The sequence below is a fragment of the Carassius carassius genome, chromosome 33, assembly GCF_963082965.1.
Source record: "Carassius carassius chromosome 33, fCarCar2.1, whole genome shotgun sequence".
NCBI classification, from domain to species: Eukaryota; Metazoa; Chordata; class Actinopteri; order Cypriniformes; family Cyprinidae; genus Carassius; species Carassius carassius.
Window position 1 is genome coordinate 9,273,560 of NC_081787.1, and position 19,174 is coordinate 9,292,733.

The following is a 19,174-nucleotide window of genomic DNA, read 5'->3' on the forward strand; positions in this document are numbered from 1 at the left end:
TCTAAAAAATGGCCACACACATTAAAACAGCAGTAATTTTGATTTTGAGTCTGACAAATAATGATTTACATGAATCAGATGCTAATTTATTAACTATTCTGACCAATTAAAAGTCAGTGAAGGATGTAAGACTGATTTAAACACACAAAGCAGTGCAAAAATCTAATCTCCACACACATACAGTGAAAAAATGAATATGTTATCTTTCAAGTCCCATTTTAACTCTAGTTATACAACATTAAAGCAGTCTACAGGGTTTAACTTTCAGTTCTGAGCTGATTCTGGGGCCATCTGACTTCTTGTACCTTTATAATAATCCCTTTAGTCATCATCCATCATTATTAAGAATCACTCAGTTAATGTGAGTCATCTACTCAAAGGTCACATGTGTGGGAGTTTGCAGGTGTATGTGTGGCGACCATATGCCTTTAACTGAGGCATGACTTTAATGCATTAAAAACTTTTTTTTATTGAAAGAAAAAATTACTCAAGGGATGGATCTTCATCTCTAAAGAAGAAAGGCTGATGTTGGGGATTATCCAATATATCCAGATCCCTCGTAAAAACCTGCACACAGGGGAACGGGTTTCAGATTATCATGCTTGTTCAGTGCTGGTGTCTGCTCTTGGTTAGCAAGAGTGTCCAAGGGGAAACAGAGGCAAAGAAACAGCTTTAAAGGCTGATGGTCTGGAACAGTGGCCCAGCCATGCCAGGATTGTAAAAAGGGACAGGGGCAGTTAGGGAGAATTTCAAGGCAGTGGCACTGCATGGATGTGTATGTTTGTGTGTATGTGTGTGTAAAGTCACCGCACCGTTCATCTCTCCCATATTGGGCAGGGGAGTCAGCAGCTCATATAGAGCACGACTTCAAAGAGTCGCCCCTTCATTTCCAAATCTGTACCTACCTCCTCACTATACCATGCTAATTAAAATAGGTCCTGCTCTAACTGCTACCTCCAGATCTCTCATCCAAATCCCTCATACGTAAGAAAGTTACATCACATCTGAACCCCTACACTCATCAACTAGTAGAACATCTTAAGTGTGCCAGCGAACTACTGATAAAAGACAGTGAAGTCTGTCATGTTATTTAGCTGTTATTTTCATTGGATAAATGAAACCTATACATTTTTAGAGGAGGATATGAAACGTGGAAGACATGAATAACTAACTGCTTTGATGAGGCTAACAAACCATGTAATTTGGAGAGGACCAAAGTGCTTATGAGATTGATAACAGGAAATTATGAATCACGCTTAGCCTTCATATGACCTCTGCCCCCACACAAACAATGAGAGATTCTGGCACAAACTATATCTTTCATAAAAATATGGAATTATTATGTAAATATACACTACTGTTCAAAAGTTTAGAGATGTTTTAATGTTTTTGAAATGAGTCTCATTTACTCACCAAGGCTACGTTCTACAGCAAAATACAGCAAAATAGTAATGCTATGAAATATTAATACAATTTAAATGCTAATGTGTATGTTATGTATTTTAAAATGTAATTTATTCCTATGATGACAAAGCTGAATTTTCAGCAGCCATTGCTCCATTCTTCAGTGTCACATGTTCCTTCAGAAATCATTATAATATGCTGATTTGCTGCTTAAGAAACTTCTCTTATTATTATCAATGTTGAAAGCAGTTGTGGTGTTTAATGTGTTCATGAAAAACAGCATGTATTTCAAATATAAATCTTTTGTAACATCATAAATGTCTTCACTGTCACTTTTTATCAATTGAATGCATCCTTGCTGAATAAAAGTACAGATTTCTTAAAAAAAAAAAATAGCAGAGTATATTATATAACACTACATAATTTATTTTCATTTTATACATTCTCATGCAAACCACATAAACCATTTGTTTTATATTAACATGGTTATTAGCATGGTTAATAATGGTAATGACATGAACCGTGGGAATACAATATTTTTGGACATGAACTGTAGCAATACCGTATTATTAATATTATTTTTAATGACTTACTATCTCTGTACCATGGTACCATCATAGTACTGTCATAGGAGAGTCCAATTTATTTTTTACCTGCAGGTTTGATTTATTGGTGAACGGAGGCACAGCGTTGACATTGCGCTTCGTGCGTGCTCCATACTCCGCTGTGTATCGCACAGTGTGGTTGTCATGGAGAGTTTTCCATGTGATGGACACACTGGTGATGAGAAAAGAAGAAAAAGACATGCCAACCTGTGAATTTAGTGGCCTTGAAAGACCCTCTCCCCGAATCACAGCGTCACCACTCTCCACCTTCTACCGCTCCAGCCCTGAGGCAAGCCCCATCATTCCTGAGACACAGGTGAGAAGTACCACATCACATCTGGGAGTAAACATTTTTCCTTAAAATCTAAATAAATTTGACTGTGTACCTCAAGCTCATCTGTACTGAGCCCCGCACATGACATGCAGGAAAAAATAGTAGGCTAAATCATGTGCACAATTTACTAATTCGTTCCCTCAATGTACTAAAAAGTTCACACGATTACTATTGCATTCCCTCGATTTAGTCTTTCGTTCACTCAATTTATAAATTGTGCACACACAATAGTAGAATCGCAATAGTAAATAGTAAAACAATTTTTTTTTGTTTTTTTTCTTGTATGTCATGTGCGGGGCTCCTTACATCTGAGCTGTGTGATTTAATGACACTACAATATATGAGAGAACTAGGTGATTTTTACTTACAGAATATACTGTACTGTGAGGGAAACCAGATATTCTTAAAGGCCACCACACAGATATTGCTTCTGAATTAATGATGACAGTGGCATACTATATCATGTTCCTGTGACAGAAACAACTTACATTTTATGCTTTAACATAAATCACTTTTAGGTTACAAGAGGAAGTCAGCAGGGATCAGATATAATTAAAGTAGATATTTTTTGTGGAAATGCTTGGTAAATTATTCTGAATATGTTTGTATGATGCTGCGTGAAAATTGCATTGATTGTTTTTTAACCCTTTAAAAAGCCTCAGTCTGAATGTGTATAAAGCGTCTTCATTTTATTTATTTTGTATTTTTTTCAAACTCTTGACATCAAGATTGCCATACACTACCATTCAAAGGTTTAGGGTTAGTAAGATTTTTTAATATTTCTAAAATAAGTCTCTTATGCTTACCAAGGCTGCCTTTATTAGATCTAAAATACAGTTTTAAAGAGAATTTTAATAAAAAATGATAATATGCCACAAGGAAATTTACACTACAGGCAATTAACTTCATCTCTTGTGCACATTTTTAATCACAGGTTCTTCATGAGCACACAGCTATTCCTGGGAGTGATTTAGACTTGATTTACTTGAGCTCACGTACTTCAGCCTACAAACCTGTTCTGAAGGTCATCTTGACCCAGTCCAGCGTTCCCTTCGGCTTGGCTCGGGTCCACCTCATGGTGGCTGTGGAGGGCAGAATGTTTCAGAAGCAGTTCCCAGCTTCACCACGGCTCTCTTACAGCTTTATCTGGGACAAGACAGATGCATACAGCCAGAGAGTCTATGGACTCGCAGAGGCTGTAGGTGAGTAGTGGAACCATGGGAGGAAATAGATCTATATAAAGCCCTCTGTGTATGAATATATTATTAACTTGGACTGATTTAAACCAGGAGCAAATTAATCTTTTTTTTTTTTTTACCCAGATATTTCAGACTATAAACTGATAGTACAAGTCAGACTGTTTAGGAGAAGAGGGCTTATTATTAAACAGACCAGAAGTTTAATATTAATATTCTCTGAACCTTGAACTGATGATTGTTAAAGGGATTTAGGACACAGAATATAGGACAATAATATGGTTTCATTTTAATACTGGCACAAAATGATTTAAACCTTGCTGAAATTACACATAGTTCAAAAGCCAATCTAATTTTTTTTAATTGAATATGCATCATGTGCTTAATTGTTATCCTAACCATCTTTTGCTAAACTGACACTGGGTTGTGTTCTAGCAATAAATAAAAGGTATAAGCAGCAGCATTTTTCTAGTCCCATCTATATACTGATGGCTGCTCTTTCTATGAATAATTAGTCTGCAAATGAAGCTTTCAAAAGGTCACAGGCCCATATGGAAAATGTTGCTATGACTGGACTTGTTATAATCATGCTATTTGCTGAAGCATTTAAAAATTATATATTCTTTAAATATTTGCGTATAAAGGTATCCTGAAAATATTAGCTTTATTTGAATGATTTAAACATGAAACCTATGTCAAATTAGGGAGAAAAACATTTAAAGATAATAGATAGCTTTTGCCCTTTTTCCCCCTCTATACTGTAGTGTCCGTGGGCTTTGAGTATGAATCATGCCTGAATTTGATCCTATGGGAAAAGCGGACAGCCACGCTGCAAGGATATGAGCTGAAGGCCTCCAACATAGGCGGATGGACCCTGGATAAGCATCACATCTTGGATGTGCCAAACGGTAGGAATCACTTATCAAACCCCACCGGAACCACCGCACTGGAAATGTCCCCTCACCAATTCAGGGGTCAGTGTCTCTACCTGGACTCATTATCATAAATATTCATTCTAACATGAAATAAGCTTCATTGCCTCATTTGCACATAATAAAGGAGAGTTTGAAAGGGCTAATCGCTCACAGTGATGACAGATTAAATCAGAATCATTAACATTGCGTGCCAAGTAGAGCTGTGCTCTCCAACATTATGGGGGATATGATTTGGCTGAATGAACTTTATCCAGTTTTCAGGCACAGAATGCATACTTATAGCTTAATTCAATAAAAGTGCCATTAAAACACAAGCATGGATATGGAAATGTGGCATTATTCCACCAGACATGCCGTGTTCCTTTGTCTTCATAATGAAACAGGGTGACAGGGAAGCTCATTCTGTCAGCTTAAATCTCCATAATCACACACATAATGGCAACTTTTTATTCTTGGTAAATGATCATGTGTGCACAGTTTGAACCGGGCCCAGCAGCCATATTTAATAATGCATTTTTGGAAAAGAGGTTGGCTATGCAGCACATTCTAATGTCCTAAATGAAAACACAAGATTAGACTGACACTTTTCAAGGGGCGGTTGACTCAGGTTGTTTCTTTAGAGCTAGTTAGTGTGACAACATCTGATTGTTCCTTATTGCCTGAACTAAAGATTTTAAGCCTCTTTCTGATTGCTGGCTAAATGCCCAGTTGGCCTTGGGATTTTTACATCCTTTAATCCGATGACCTAACGGACAAATGGTCATGGCCGTCTGCTCAACCCTTATTTTTGCACCTCTAGACAGTTTATCTGGTTTAAGCCTACCAATAAGTCTTAAAATCTTATTTTACACCTCAAGCGCCAGAGTGGATTAGACCAACTGCAGATTTTCAAAGATATAGAGATAGCTTACAGTATATCATTATCTTATTTAGATTAGACCACTATTAAAGAAATATTTTGGTGTTCAAATTTGATAATTTCATAGTTACTACTGATTAGTTAATAGTGCGTTTAATTGATTTGCCAAATCCAGTAGTGTGCATCATATCACTTTATTCTGCCGTATTTAATTTATTTGTTATGGTAAATATTTGGGGATTTAATTTTTATTATTATTAGCTGCTTTAGTTCATAGACTTTGAATTGAAGATTAACTGCATTGTTTTTACTGTTTTTGTGTACTAAATCTGTCACAAAAAAAAAAAAAAATCTCAGACAGAGTTGAAAGTGATGGAACAAAAAGCCCAGGATCTCATATTCTGATGGAAAGCACTGAGGCATGGAGCATATGTCCTAGAGCTCTCAGCTCTGTTAAATCTATGAATCCATAACATGATCGTCTGTTCGTCTCATAACTCTGTTGTCAGTTTTCTGGTAAGGTGAGTTTTACACGGGTTACTCATTATTTATCTACATGCTCATAATCTTCTTAGGCATCGATTTACTCTAAGAAGAATAGCTCTTAAAAAGCTTAAAACATTAATCTGGCTCAACCTGTTTAATCTGAGTTTTATAAATTAGATGAAAGCTTTGCACATTCGGGCATCTCACCTTTACAATCTTTTCGATTAGTGGATTTTTGTACATCTAAAGCAAAGCATTGGAAGTGATGAAGATGGGAAAACATTTTGTCCTGAAGAGTATGTCACAAATGTAATCAATTTGCCAAAGGGAGATCTTCTCTTTGACAGTCCCATTTGTCTCACTGATTGATAATGCAGAGCCTCTCATATCTATGGCTTACAGGTCTGATCAGCAGTCAGCGGCTGTGCAAAATGTGTGCCTGGGAATATGTGTATGTGTTTGAGCACGAGCTAAATCCCATTGCTGAGCTTTTCCTTATGACACAACCATGCTCTTTGTGATTTTAGTCTTTATCTCCAATATTTATTATATTGACCAAAAAGCTAATACACAAATGCTTCTATTTTTCTAATAGAATGCAAACAAATGTATTATAAAAGTTATTAGCACAACAGCTGAAATGAAAAGATTGAACTGAAACATTTTGTCGAATTTCAGAAAAGTATTTTGTTTGTTCTTTTGAGAGCAGTACTCAAGCAGCATGATTTCCACAAGTTTGATGATCATTTTCTGCAGCATAATTTGAGAATGAGCCAAAGTGCATATTGTACTTTTTTAATAAAGGAAGAATAACTACAGTAACTTATCAGTACAAAGTTCACATCAACAGTGTTACTAAGTTGCTTATGTAATTAGTGACTTCAGTGATTCTTCTTTTTTGTCTTAACTTCATTGCAAATATTAAAGATGTTTAACTATTTCTAGATCACTAATCAAATAACTTTCCCATTTTATTTGTTCTCTAGAAATATTGACGAAATATTTCTTTTTTTTTTTGTTTTTTTGACATTTTAAATGTTTTATTTTATTGTTATTTTATTAAAAGTTAAATTTTAGGGGAAAAAATAAAGTTCAATGTTGTCTCTTACTTTTGGAAACCACTATAGGTGTTAAACTTTTTTGATATTGCAGGCTGCTTAGCCTGAAGTGCCTTTTTGAATGCTGCAGAACACCTAGAAGATTTGATATTCAGCTTGTTTGCTTGACATTTACAAAAGTTTTATTTATCCCATTGCTGTTTGATCAGCATGTTTGCTCAGTGAATAATCAATAAGCATAAGCATTGCATTACTGTAGATGACATTGAATGAAATTTCCATTTATAAACTTTGTTGTACTTCATAAACATTAACATGTAGCTGAGAGTGGCCAAACCAAATCGACTGCTTTTCACGGTAAGGTCTAGCAATAAAGTCACAAGGCCATGATTACAGCATCCACGCTGCATGGTAATGACAAACACTAATGAAAAACATGCACTTTAAATGTAATTATTTTGTGTTGCTGCATGTTACTTGTGGTTCTTGCAATGCTTGCACACAATTTGTGCTATGGATATCTAGTGGCTTAAGGACATTTCTGTAATTACTTTTCTAAGCAATTAGTTTTATTGTTACTTCACAATGAAGAAAAGGCAAAAAAGAAAGAAAGAAAGAAAAAAAAAATAGGGAATAATGTATCACAAAGACATTGAATGTTATTAGTAAGAAACCATTCAGAATATCTTAATAACTCCATAGCAATATCCTGGCAACCACCCACAATGCCTTCATGACAGCGATGTCGATTATTCCAATCAATATATGAGATATTGTTAATGTTGTTCTGGCTGCACAGGGTTTTGAATAGGATTTACAGTCAAATCTTTGTGTTACTATATACTGTGTTACTTTGTGTTCATTATTTTCTTCCTTGTATTTGAACAGTGGTTCATAAGTAGTGTGCACTGTGCAGAATGAGATCAGGGCAATGCAATGCAGCAATCACAGTTTGAGTAAGTGTCACTGGTTTGTCTTGCTGCCAAGGTCAGTGGCTTTCCTGAGTCACACTTAAAAGCATCCACCCAGACCAATTCTTCTTACTTAATAGTACATTGTAGACCTCTGAATGAGAACAGCATCTTTTATTGGGCTGGGTGTTCTCAAGATCCCATCTGACTTTGTCTTCATTCCAGTCCTCCTCTCAATCAATTAATCAATGGCAGGGGTTAATCAAGCAGGAACAAATTACTATGCACCCTGTTTAGCTGCACATGGGAAGACATTAACCATGAATCGCATGCAGTTCAGAATTGCAGAGGGTTTTGTGTCATTTAAGCACTCTGTGAATTAACAGCTGATTTCAGCCAATGACAGTTTACCACGCTTGCTGCTAAAGTGACAGTCATCACACTAAAGTGGAATGCCCGATGAGACTTGGCACCGGATGCACTTGATTTATCTCGTCAGTGACACAGTGCATTCAAGATGGGTGACTGGTGATGTGCAAATCTCCAGATTTTTAAAAAACATCTAGTTGGTCTGTATAATTAGGATGTTTTCAGGTTCACATTTCTTTGGCTGTGTTTACGCAGGAAACACAGTTTTTTATAGTTCAAAACGAGCTATACAGAATGCAACTGACGTTTTGATGTTTTTCAAAGACATTTTTTTTAGCATGACATGCCAAGATGTGATGTAACAGCTTACAATTTCTGTCTGAATGTGTATGGCTGGTGCATTAAAATGGGAAGTAGCTGAAGATGCAACTTTTCCTAAAAGATTTTACTGTCAAAGGTTGTTTTTGTTTTATCTCTTTAATCAAATTGTCATAACTCCATCTTTCAGTGAAATCAACAGACATTACTTCAGTTTTGTGACTTAATTACATACATTAACTCAGTACTCACTAAGGCACACATGTATCTGCTACACAAAATAAATACAAAATAAATGTATGGCTACATCTAAATGCAGGAACATGTATGTCATTGTTATTTATCATCAAATAAAGAAGTGAAGTCTGCACACTGAAAACTACTGCTCCAGAGGAATTTAATTAAGCTCAAGCAACGTTTCGACCTTCAGGTCTTCATCAGGCACAGTATCAATGTAAAGTGAAGTCAACTTTAAATAGACACAGGTGATCACCTTAATTAGGCACATCCAAGCAATCATGTGACAAATACAAGTCATGTGACACATACAAGTCATGTCTATTATGTGACAAAAACAAATCATGCAACAGATACAAGCTACAAAGAAATTTTGAATCTCTATAAAAATGGCTTAATATTGCTTGTTATTTCTCATCACATTGACCATCCCTAAAACTGCTCTATGTTAAGGAATTATAGACATAAAAGTTTGAATATTACATTTACATTACATTTAATCATTTAGCAGACGCTTTTATCCAAAGCAACTTACAAATGAGAACAATAGAAGCAGTCAGGTCAACAAGAGAACAACAACAGTATACAAGTGCCATGACAAGTCTCAGTTAGTCTAGTATAGAACGCCTAGCCAGGTTTTTATTTATTTATTTATTTTTTAAATGAAAAGACAAGAAAAGGAAAAGTGCTAGTATTAGTTGGTTAAGTGCTGTCGAAAAAGATGAGTCTTTAGATGTTTCTTGAAAATGAATAAAGACTCAGCTGTACGAATTGAGATTGGGAGGTCATTCCACCAGCTGGACACAGTCCAGGAAAAGGTCCGTGAGAGTGATTTTGAACTTCTTTGGGATGGCACCACAAGGCGTCATTCACTTGCAGAGCGCAAACTTCTGGAGGGCACATAAGATTTAACCAGTGAGTTTAGGTATGTTGGTGCCGTGCCAGTGGTCGTCTTGTAGGCAAGCATCAGTACCTTGAATATGATGTGAGCGGCTACTGGTAGCCAGTGTAACCTGATGAGGAGAGGAGTAACTTGAGCTTTTTTTTGGCTCATTGAAGACAACCCTCGCTGCTGCATTCTGGATCAATTGCAGAGGCTTGACAGTACATGCAGGAAGGCCCGCCAGGAGAGCATTACAATAGTCCAGTCTGGAGAGAACAAGAGCTTGGACAAGAAGTTGGGTGGCTTGCTCTGATAGGAAGGTTTTAATCTTCCTAATGTTGTATAAGGCAAACCTGCAGGACCGGGTCATTGTAGCAATGTGGTCTGTGAAGCTTAACCGATGATCCACCACAACTCCTAGGTTTCTGGCTGTCCTTGAAGGAGTAATGGTTGACGAACCCAGCTGTATAGAGAAATTGTGATGAAGCAATGGGTTAGCTGGAATCACCAGGAGTTCTGTCTTCGTAAGGTTAAGCTGAAGGTGATGGTCATTCATCCAGCTAGACTTGTGACTCAGACAGGCTGAAATGCGAGCAGCTACCGTCGGGTCATCTGGTTGGAATGAGAAGTAGAGTTGGGTGTCATCAGTGTAGCAGTGATAAGAAAAGCCAATCTTCTGAATGACAGATCCTAATGTCGTCATGTAGATGGAGAAGAGAAGTGGTCCAAGTACTGAGCCTTGAGGAACCCCAGTAGCAAGGTGTTGTGACTTAGAAACATCACCCCTCCAAGACACACTGAAGGATCTGTCAGAGAGGTAGGACTTAACCCACAGGAGTGCGGTTCCAGAGATACCCATCTTTCTGAGGGTGGACAGGAGAATTTGGTGATTAACGGTGTCAAAAGCAGCAGGTCCAGTAAGATGAGTACTGAGGATTTTGAAGCTGCTCTTGCTAGTCGCAGGGCTTCAGTAACCGAGAGCAGAGCAGTCTCAGTTGAGTGACCACTTTTGAAGCCAGATTGTTTGCTGTCCAGGAGGTTGTTCTGTACAAGGAACATAGAAAGCTGGTTGAACACAAGTGTCTTTGCAATGAATGGAAGAAGGGATACCGGTCTGTAGTTTTCAAGAAGCGCTGGATTTAGAGATGGTTTCTTGAGTAGTGGGCTTACCCGGGCCTGCTTGAATGCTGAGGGAAATGTTCCAGAGTGAAGAGAGGAGTTGATAATGTGAGTAAGCAAAGGTATGACTGAAGAAGAGATCGCTTGAAGGAGGTGAGTGGGGATCGGATCAAGTGGACAAGTAGTAGGATTATTGGACAGGAGAAGTTTGGAAACGTCCATTTCTGAGAGGGGGGAGAAGGAGGAGAAAGAGTGTGCGTAGGTCATTGTGAAGTTGTCCTCAGTCTGCGGTGTGGATAATTGGTCACTGATGGTTCCTGTCTTATTTGTGAAGAAAACTGCAAAGTCGTCCGCTCTAAGAGTCGATGGGGAGGTGGTGGCAGCGGATTAAGAAGAGAAAGTCTTGAAGAGTGTCCGAGCGTCACAACAGCTGTTAATTTTGTTGTGGTAGTAGGATGTTTTAGCCGTGAAGACATTTGCAGAGAAGGAAGAGAGCAGCCCTGAGTTTAGAGGGATGTTCACGGAGAACCTCGGACAGCCAGGGGGCAGATGGGGCGGTGCGTGCTGGTCTAGACAACAGTTTGCAAAAGTTGTCCAAGCAAGATGTTAAAGTGGAGCAAAGAGTGTCCGTAGCGCTGTTCATGTCCAGAGCTGAAAACTGAGAGAGTGCAGGAAGTGAGGATGAAACCACAGAAGATAAGCGCGAAGGAGAGAGTGAGCGTAGGTTCCTGGGTTGGAGTGTGAGCCGCTTCAGGAGTAAGTGCTAGGTTAGCAATAATGAGGAAGTGGTCTGAGGTGTGCAGTGGAGCAACTGAAGAGCTGTCCACAGAGCAACCGGGTGTGTAGATGAGATCCAGTTGGTTGCCTGATTTGTGAGTCGCTGTAGTAGACACTTGCTTGAGATCAAATGAGGTGAGCAGAGTTTTGAAGTCAGCAGCCTGGGGTTTATCTAGGTGGATGTTGAAGTCAGCAAGCAGTTCCAGAGGAGTACCATCTTCAGGAAAGTTTGATAGCAGCATATCCAACTCCTCCAAGAAGTTTCCCAATTGACCTGGGGGACGATGAATGACCACAAAGTGGATTTTAACAGGGTGGGTTGCAGTAATGGCATGTGATTCAAATGAACCATTACCTGTAGGTGAAGGCTGAAGATCAAATTTCCATTCTTTTGATATAAGGAAACCAGTACCTCCACTCCTCCCAGTGGTACGAGGAGTGTGGGAACAAGTGAAATTAGTGGAGAGGGCTGCAGGGGTGGCAGTGTCTTCAGGTTTGATCCAAGTCTAAGTCAGTGCCATGAGGTTGAGACCGGAATGAGTAGCAATAGAAGAAATGAAGTCTGCTTTGTTAACTGCAGACTGGCAGTTCCAGAGACCAACTGGAATAGAGAGCGTAGTAGTAGTAGAGGTCAGAGGGACAGGCCATAGGTTTGTCAGACAGGCCTTCCTGCGATGTACGTAGCGCGCTCTTTGAGTGTTAGTAGTGATAGTAGAGATCTGAAAGCACATAGTGACTACAAGTGTAAGAAATATTTGAGAACAAGTTATACAAAAAGTGAAGAAAAAGGAGAAAAGCAATACTCAAGTGCCCTGTCGGTGTCCTTGCTCGGTGGAGTCGCACAGGTAGAGTCGATTGTCTTTACACTCGTCGGTCTTCACACGAGGGCTGTCGCGACCGCTGCCGCAGTGAGACCTAACGCTTTTGTATTTGCCTGATTACCTGTGATTGAAGTCAGCTGGCCAAGCCTCACTATTTAGCAGATCGAAACTGGGCAGTCCCGCGATAGGCAAACACAAAACCAAGCGCCACTTTCAGCACGTATTTACCAGGGTAAGACACACACAATTTAAACCAAAAACTTTCCTAGCAATGACGATCACGCAGTAGTCTAATGAGAAAACGAGACAAAACACTCACAAGCTGCTGTCCTTCTCTATAGCTCGACTGTTTCTTCTGTGATATACAAATTGGACTTACCTGACTAACTGCTAAAGTACACTAAGCTGTACAGTATGTGATAATTAAATTACCTCTGATAAAAATATCTGAATTATCTTGGAAAAAACTAAATAATCACGAACTAGTCAACTTGTTAGTATTTGGGCCAACTATTCGACCACAGTGTTATCTATTTTCTGTATTACCATGATCGGTGTAGACCACCTTCCATTAGAATAGTCAAAAGAGTCTCTCTGCTCTGCTTCTGACACTTTGGTTTGTCTTGTTTACTTGCATAAAATTAGAAAAAAAATATAATAATAACAACAACAATAATAATAATAAACATAGCTGCAAGCAGCAATTACGGGGCCAAGCACTCCAACGGCAAATGTAGGAGCTAAGCATGGCATGAAGCATTACACCAAATGCATTAATGAGCGATAACAGCAATTTTAGGATTATTGTGATTGAAATGGCTGAAAAATCATAAATACAACCAGTAGTAATGAGATTAAAAGGCCTATCACTTTTGACCAACAGGTAGTGCTGTAATCAAATCATTTTGGTGTGTTCTGTGTGAGATGACAATAACACCCAAAAAGTTTAGTGTCAATATGCTAAAGCATTGCAGAGATACAGCCTGAAGTGTCATTTTGGCATGATGCCTCAATTTCGTTGCAGTGGTATGCCAAAACGGTTTTGTGTTTCGCTACAAAATCCATAACATTTTGTCACCACAGTCTAAATATCATCTGATTCAATTTTGGTGAAAATCGGACTAACGGTTGATGAGGAGTTCGAAAAAAGTAGGTTTTCAAAATAAATCAAAGTGGCGGACAGGAAGTTTGGTTTACTCTGGCATATTTGGTATCAATGTTGTCGGCATAAGCCAGGGAATATTTTGAGACCATTTTTATAAGTGTAATTATTCATGGTTAATGAATGGTTCATTACTCTTGACCAATAGGTGGCACAGTTACGAAATTTATGTGGCATGGTCAGTGTGAGGTGACGATGACACACACAAAGTTTGGTGTAAATATGTCAAAGCGTTGCAGAGATACAGCCTCAAATGCATGTTGGCACCCTTCCAGCAAATTTGTTGATGCGCTAAATGAGAACCGTTTCGTATATCTACACGAAATCCATAAATTTTTGCCAGCATGGTCTGAATGATTCACGTCAAATTTGGTGAAAATCGGACTAACGGTCTGAGGAGTTTGAAAAAGTATGTTTTCAACATTAATCAAAATGGCGGACAGGACATATGGCCAATTTTCGCATAATTGGTATCGATGCTTTTGGCATGACCCACAGAATATAGGGAGATCATTGCCATTTCAATAGTCTAATTGATTCAAAAGTTATTAGCATTTTTGTTTTATTATTTTTGTGTTATTAAACTTTTTGAGTACATTCAGGGCATGGAGCCGAATATTTTTTAATTATTTTCATAACGATACGATGCTGCGTTAAAAAAATACAGCATTTTAAAACATAATTCAAAATGGCCGACGCCTAAAATGGCTGACACGGGAACATTGGATATCATACAACTCGACATGACTCACTGAATCTGAAGAGACCAGTTGTGTGATTTTTGGTCAAACCATTCAGAAGTTATAAGCCAAAATATGCATTTTTCATATCTGCTGACCACTAGGTGGCGCTGCGTCGAAACACTGCAGGTAGTCCAAGGTCATGGTTATTATAACACACACCAAGTTTGGTCTCAATATGCCAAACCGTTGCTGACATATAGCCTCACATGCATTTTTGCGTGCTTTTCATCAAATTTGTTCACGTGTCATTCGAGAACGGTTGGACGAATCAACTTGAATTCCATAACTTTTTGCCAGCATGGTCTGAAAATGATCTGAGCCAATTTTCGTGAAAATCTGACTAACCGTCTAGGACAAGTTCGAAAAAGTAGGTTTTACGGACAATAAAATATAGCAAAAAAACTAAAACTTGCGATTTTTCAATTATGGTGTTCATTCGACTAGGCATGAGCAAGCGGTTCTATGGGCTGCCATAGACTTGCGGCGGAAGAAGAAGCAGAATAATAATAAGAATCTTAACGGATACAATAGGTGCCTACGCACCTTCGGTGCTTGGCCCATAATAATACATTAAAAACAATTGAAACTGAACAGTTTCAGACTCCTATAGTTTTAATGAAGTGCGGCCTCTGAACCAATTACAAAGCAGAGGTGATTGTGTGTAGCCTCTGATGTTATTGAACTTGAGATGTATTGGCCAGCCAATGGGAGTGTAGTTCAGTGCAGTATTACTGATGTGATTAATAGGCCAAAGCAAGTGTTGAAAGTCTAACATGTTGCTCAGTATGAATAATGTATGGCCCTGGGCATGGCACTTCCCTTTGAAGTTCCTCTTTGAAGCCAACCCCAAAAAGAAACAAGTTTAATTTTCACAGGACTGAAATATTTATCTGTAATGACCCAAGCTAGTCGATCAGTCTTGGACTGAAAGTGGTGTTAAAATGATTGAAACGATCAAAGGTTTTAGAAGCTGAGATATATAGGGATTGGAAAATAAAGCAGACAGCTGTGTAGACAATACCCTCTCAGGTGATCAAAATGTCTCCGGTTGGTATATTTGATGGCATGCCTGAGGACTGTATTCTTTTTTTATTTTATTTATTTAAAAACAAAACAAATTTTACATTTGAGACAGATTATCTCTGATTCAACAGCACAAACATGATAAAATCCTTTAAAAAAAAAAAAAATCTGTCATAGTTTTGCCATCAAAACTGCTATTTTGTGGCATAAGCTTTTCTCTAAACATGTTGTAAAATATATTTCAGTTGTTGATACAATACATTGGTATCATAATAGAGAAAATGACCTGAAAAGTAATTTTTTTAAATGTAGAACATTTGTATTTTTAATAATTTTTGTGAATTGACAAATTATAGAATAGCACAAATTCAATATATTAAAGAATGAAGAAAATAATGAAAAAACTAAATAACAAAGACTAACACCAAATAAAAAAGATAATTTTGCTTACAACTAGACTGCTCAAGAAGTGCTTAATTTATTTCAAAAGTTGAAGTCTAATCATCCATATTAAAAATGTTCATTTTGGTAGATCCACATTAATGGAGTTTCTAACGGAAGTTCAGGAAGATCACAGGACTAAGTGCCCCCTTTTCATAGTGATGTCCAGGGTAGGAACTTTTATCTATAGTTGAGGACGTTCCAAAAAAGAAAAGAAAAATAAAACCATCTACTCTTTTTTTCACCCCTATTATAGATCACAAGAGCATTTGAGGTTGTGGAGTCAGATAAGAATAGCATTTCTCAGCTTCTCTATATAAAACAAGTTAATACATTTTATCAAGTTTTTTATTTTTTTTATTTTTTTATAAATTATTACTACTAATAATAATGTTCTATTCCTGGGTCTATGTGATTTTGGTATATATAAATATCTATATAAAGGATTTTTTTTTTTTTTTCTCTTCCCATTATTTCTGGTGTCTCAGGGATCCTGTATAAGGGAAATGGCGAGAATGTCTTCCTCTCCCAGCTTCCTCCCATCATCAGCACCATAATGGGGAATGGCAGACGCAGAAGCATCTCCTGCCCAAGCTGTAATGGACAGGCGGAAGGAAACAAACTGCTGGCTCCTGTTGCTCTTGCATGGGGCATCGATGGGAGCCTGTATGTTGGCGACTTCAATTACATCAGACGCATCTATCCATCAGGCAATGTTACCAGTGTCATGGAGCTCAGGTGAGTGAGGACAACTGGATGGGTGATTCAGCAGCAAGGAAATCTAGTAGAATACTTGAGGAGACATTTTGTGACAAATCACAGCATGCAGAGAGGCAGCATCTAGACAGTCTCTCTACAAAACATTTAAAAGTAATCCACAAAACTAGTCCTCACAAAACGAAGGACTTCAGAATTTGCATAATAGTGGCACCAATTCTCACAGCAGGCAATTTTTAAAGTCTAACAGTAATTGACTTGAAAGTTATGGTTTAATGCTGTGAATTTGTAAGCAGTGCTTTGATAGCTATAGCAGCAGAGGTTGAAAGGGGATGAATTTAGAGACGTTTAGATTTCAGTGTGCTGACAGAGTGTTATGTTTTAGCCTGTTAGAAAAGTCAACTCTGTCAAAGAATTTGATTTATTTCAAATCTACTTTGAAATACACAGAATTTTAGAATAGAATTTTATTTCAACACCAGAATCAGAATCAGAATCAGAATCAGAATGAGCTTTACTGCCAGGTATGTTCACACATTTGAGGAATTTGTTTTCGTGACAGAGCTCCGCAGTGCAACATAACAGCGACAGAACAAAAAACACAATAAGGAATAAAAAATACAAAAAAAATACAAATAGGTGGGTAAGGATTGACAATATACAAATTGACAATGTATGGCAGGTATATTAAAAAGAGCATTTATGTATGTACATGTATATTATGTGGAAAAATTGTAACTGTACGCTAAGTATGTGTGTTTGGATAAATAAGTGTATGTGTATATAAATATAAATATAAGTAGTATAGTGTGTTCCATGTATGTACATGTATATTATGTGAAAAAGATGTACGTGTACGCTAAGTATGTGTGTTGGATAAAAAGTGTAGTGTATATAAATATAAATAGTGTAGTGTGTCCCACAGTTATTATCAGCTGTTCATAAGATGGATTGCCTGAGGGAAGAAACTGTTCCTGTGTCTGGTCGTTCTGGTGCTCAGTGCTCTGTAGCGTCGACCAGATGGCAACAGTTCAAAGAGGGAGTGTGCTGGATGTGAGGGGTCCAGAGTGATTTTAACAGCCCTTTTGCTCACTCTGGATAAGTACAGTTCTTGAATAGATGGGAGGGTTGTACCGATAATTCGCTCAGCAGTCCGGACTACCCTCTGTAGTCTTCTGAGGTCCGATTTAGAAGCTGAGCTGAACCAGACAGTTACTGAAGTGCAGAGGATGGATTCGATGATGGTGGAGTAGAACTGTTTCAGCAGATCCTGTGGCAGGTTAAACTTCCTCAGCTGGCGAAGGAAGTACAACCTCTGCTGGGCCTTTTTCACAATGGAGTCAATGTGAATGTCCCACTTCAGGTCCTGAGAGATAGTGGTGCCCAGGAACCTGAATGACTCCACTGCAGTCACAGTGCTGTTCATGATGGTGAGTGGGGGGAGTGCAGGGGGGTTTCTCCTGAAGTCCACGATCATCTCCACTGTTTTGAGCGTGTTAAGCTCCAGGTTGTTGAGACTGCACCAGACAGCCAGCTCTTTAACCTCCTGTCTGTAAGCAGACTCGTCACCGTCCTGAATGAGGCCGATGAGTGTGGTGTCATCTGCAAACTTCAGGAGCTTGACAGAGGGGTCCTTAGATGTGCAGTCATTAGTGTACAGGGAGAAGAGCAGTGGGGAGAGAACACAGCCCTGGGGAGCTCCAGTGCTGATTGTACGGGTGCTGGATGTGTATTTTCCCAGCCTCACTAGCTGCTGCCTGTCTGTCAGGAAGCTGTTGATCCACTGACAGACGGAGGTGGGCACGGAGAGCTGAGTTAGTTTGGGCAGGAGGAGGTTTGGGATGATCGTGTTGAAGGCAGAGCTGAAGTCCACAAACAGGATCCTCACATAGGTCCCCGGTCTGTCTAGGTGTTGCAGAACATAATGCAGTCCGATGTTTACTGCATCGTCCACAGACCTGTTTGCTCTGTAGGCAAACTGAAGAGGATCCAGCAAGGGTCCAGTGATGTCCTTCAGGTGGGCCAGCACCAGTTTTTCAAATTACTTCATGACCACAGACGTTAGAGCCACAGGCCTGTAGTCATTTAGTCCTGTAATTTTGGATTTCTTTGGGATGGGGATGATGGTGGAGCGTTTGAAGCATGAAGGGACTTCGCACAGCTCCAGCGATCTGTTGAAGATCTTTGTGAAGATGGGGGCCAGCTGGTCAGCACAGGATTTCAGACAGGCTGGTGTAACGCAATCTGGGCCTGGTGCTTTTTTCCTTTTCTGCTTCCTGAAGACCTGGCGCACCGCATCCTCGCTGATCTGTATTGCAGGTGTGGGGGAGAGGGGGGATGCAGGAGGTGTGAATGGTGAGAGCGCTTGATTGGAGAGGTGTTCAGGGTGGGTTGCAGGAGTTGTGAGTGGTGTGAACAGTTGTTTGGAGAGGCATTCAGGGTTGGTTGCAGGAGTTGTGAATGGTGAGAGCGGTTGATTGGAGAGGTGATCAGGATGGGTTGCAGGAGCTGTTAATGGTGTGAATGGTTGTGTGGAGAGGCATTCAGGGTTGGTTGCAGGAGCTGTGAATGGTGTGAACGTTTGTTTGGAGAGGCATTCAGGGTTGGTTGCAGGAGTTGTTATTGGTGTGAACGGTTGTGTGGAGAGGTGTTCAGGGCAGGTGATGGGTGTTCTTTCAAACCTGCATTAAAACTCGTTCAGATCGTCTGCCAGTCGTTGATTTTCCACAGTGCTGGGGGGTGGTGTCTTGTAATTGGTGATCTTCTTTAGGCTTTT

At 39.0% G+C, this 19,174-nt stretch overlaps 1 protein-coding gene across 2 annotated transcripts in view; it reads left to right on the forward strand.

Annotated features, from left to right (window-relative positions):
- LOC132113698 (teneurin-3-like) overlaps positions 1 to 19,174 on the forward strand; it is a 126,375-nt gene that overhangs the window by 88,510 nt on the left and 18,691 nt on the right. For both annotated transcript variants that reach the window (XM_059521624.1, XM_059521625.1), the window contains 4 exons: positions 2,064 to 2,325; positions 3,278 to 3,545; positions 4,304 to 4,447; positions 16,170 to 16,419. In XM_059521624.1, the coding sequence (XP_059377607.1) occupies positions 2,064 to 2,325; positions 3,278 to 3,545; positions 4,304 to 4,447; positions 16,170 to 16,419 (924 nt within the window). The remainder of the gene's footprint in view (positions 1 to 2,063; positions 2,326 to 3,277; positions 3,546 to 4,303; positions 4,448 to 16,169; positions 16,420 to 19,174) is intronic.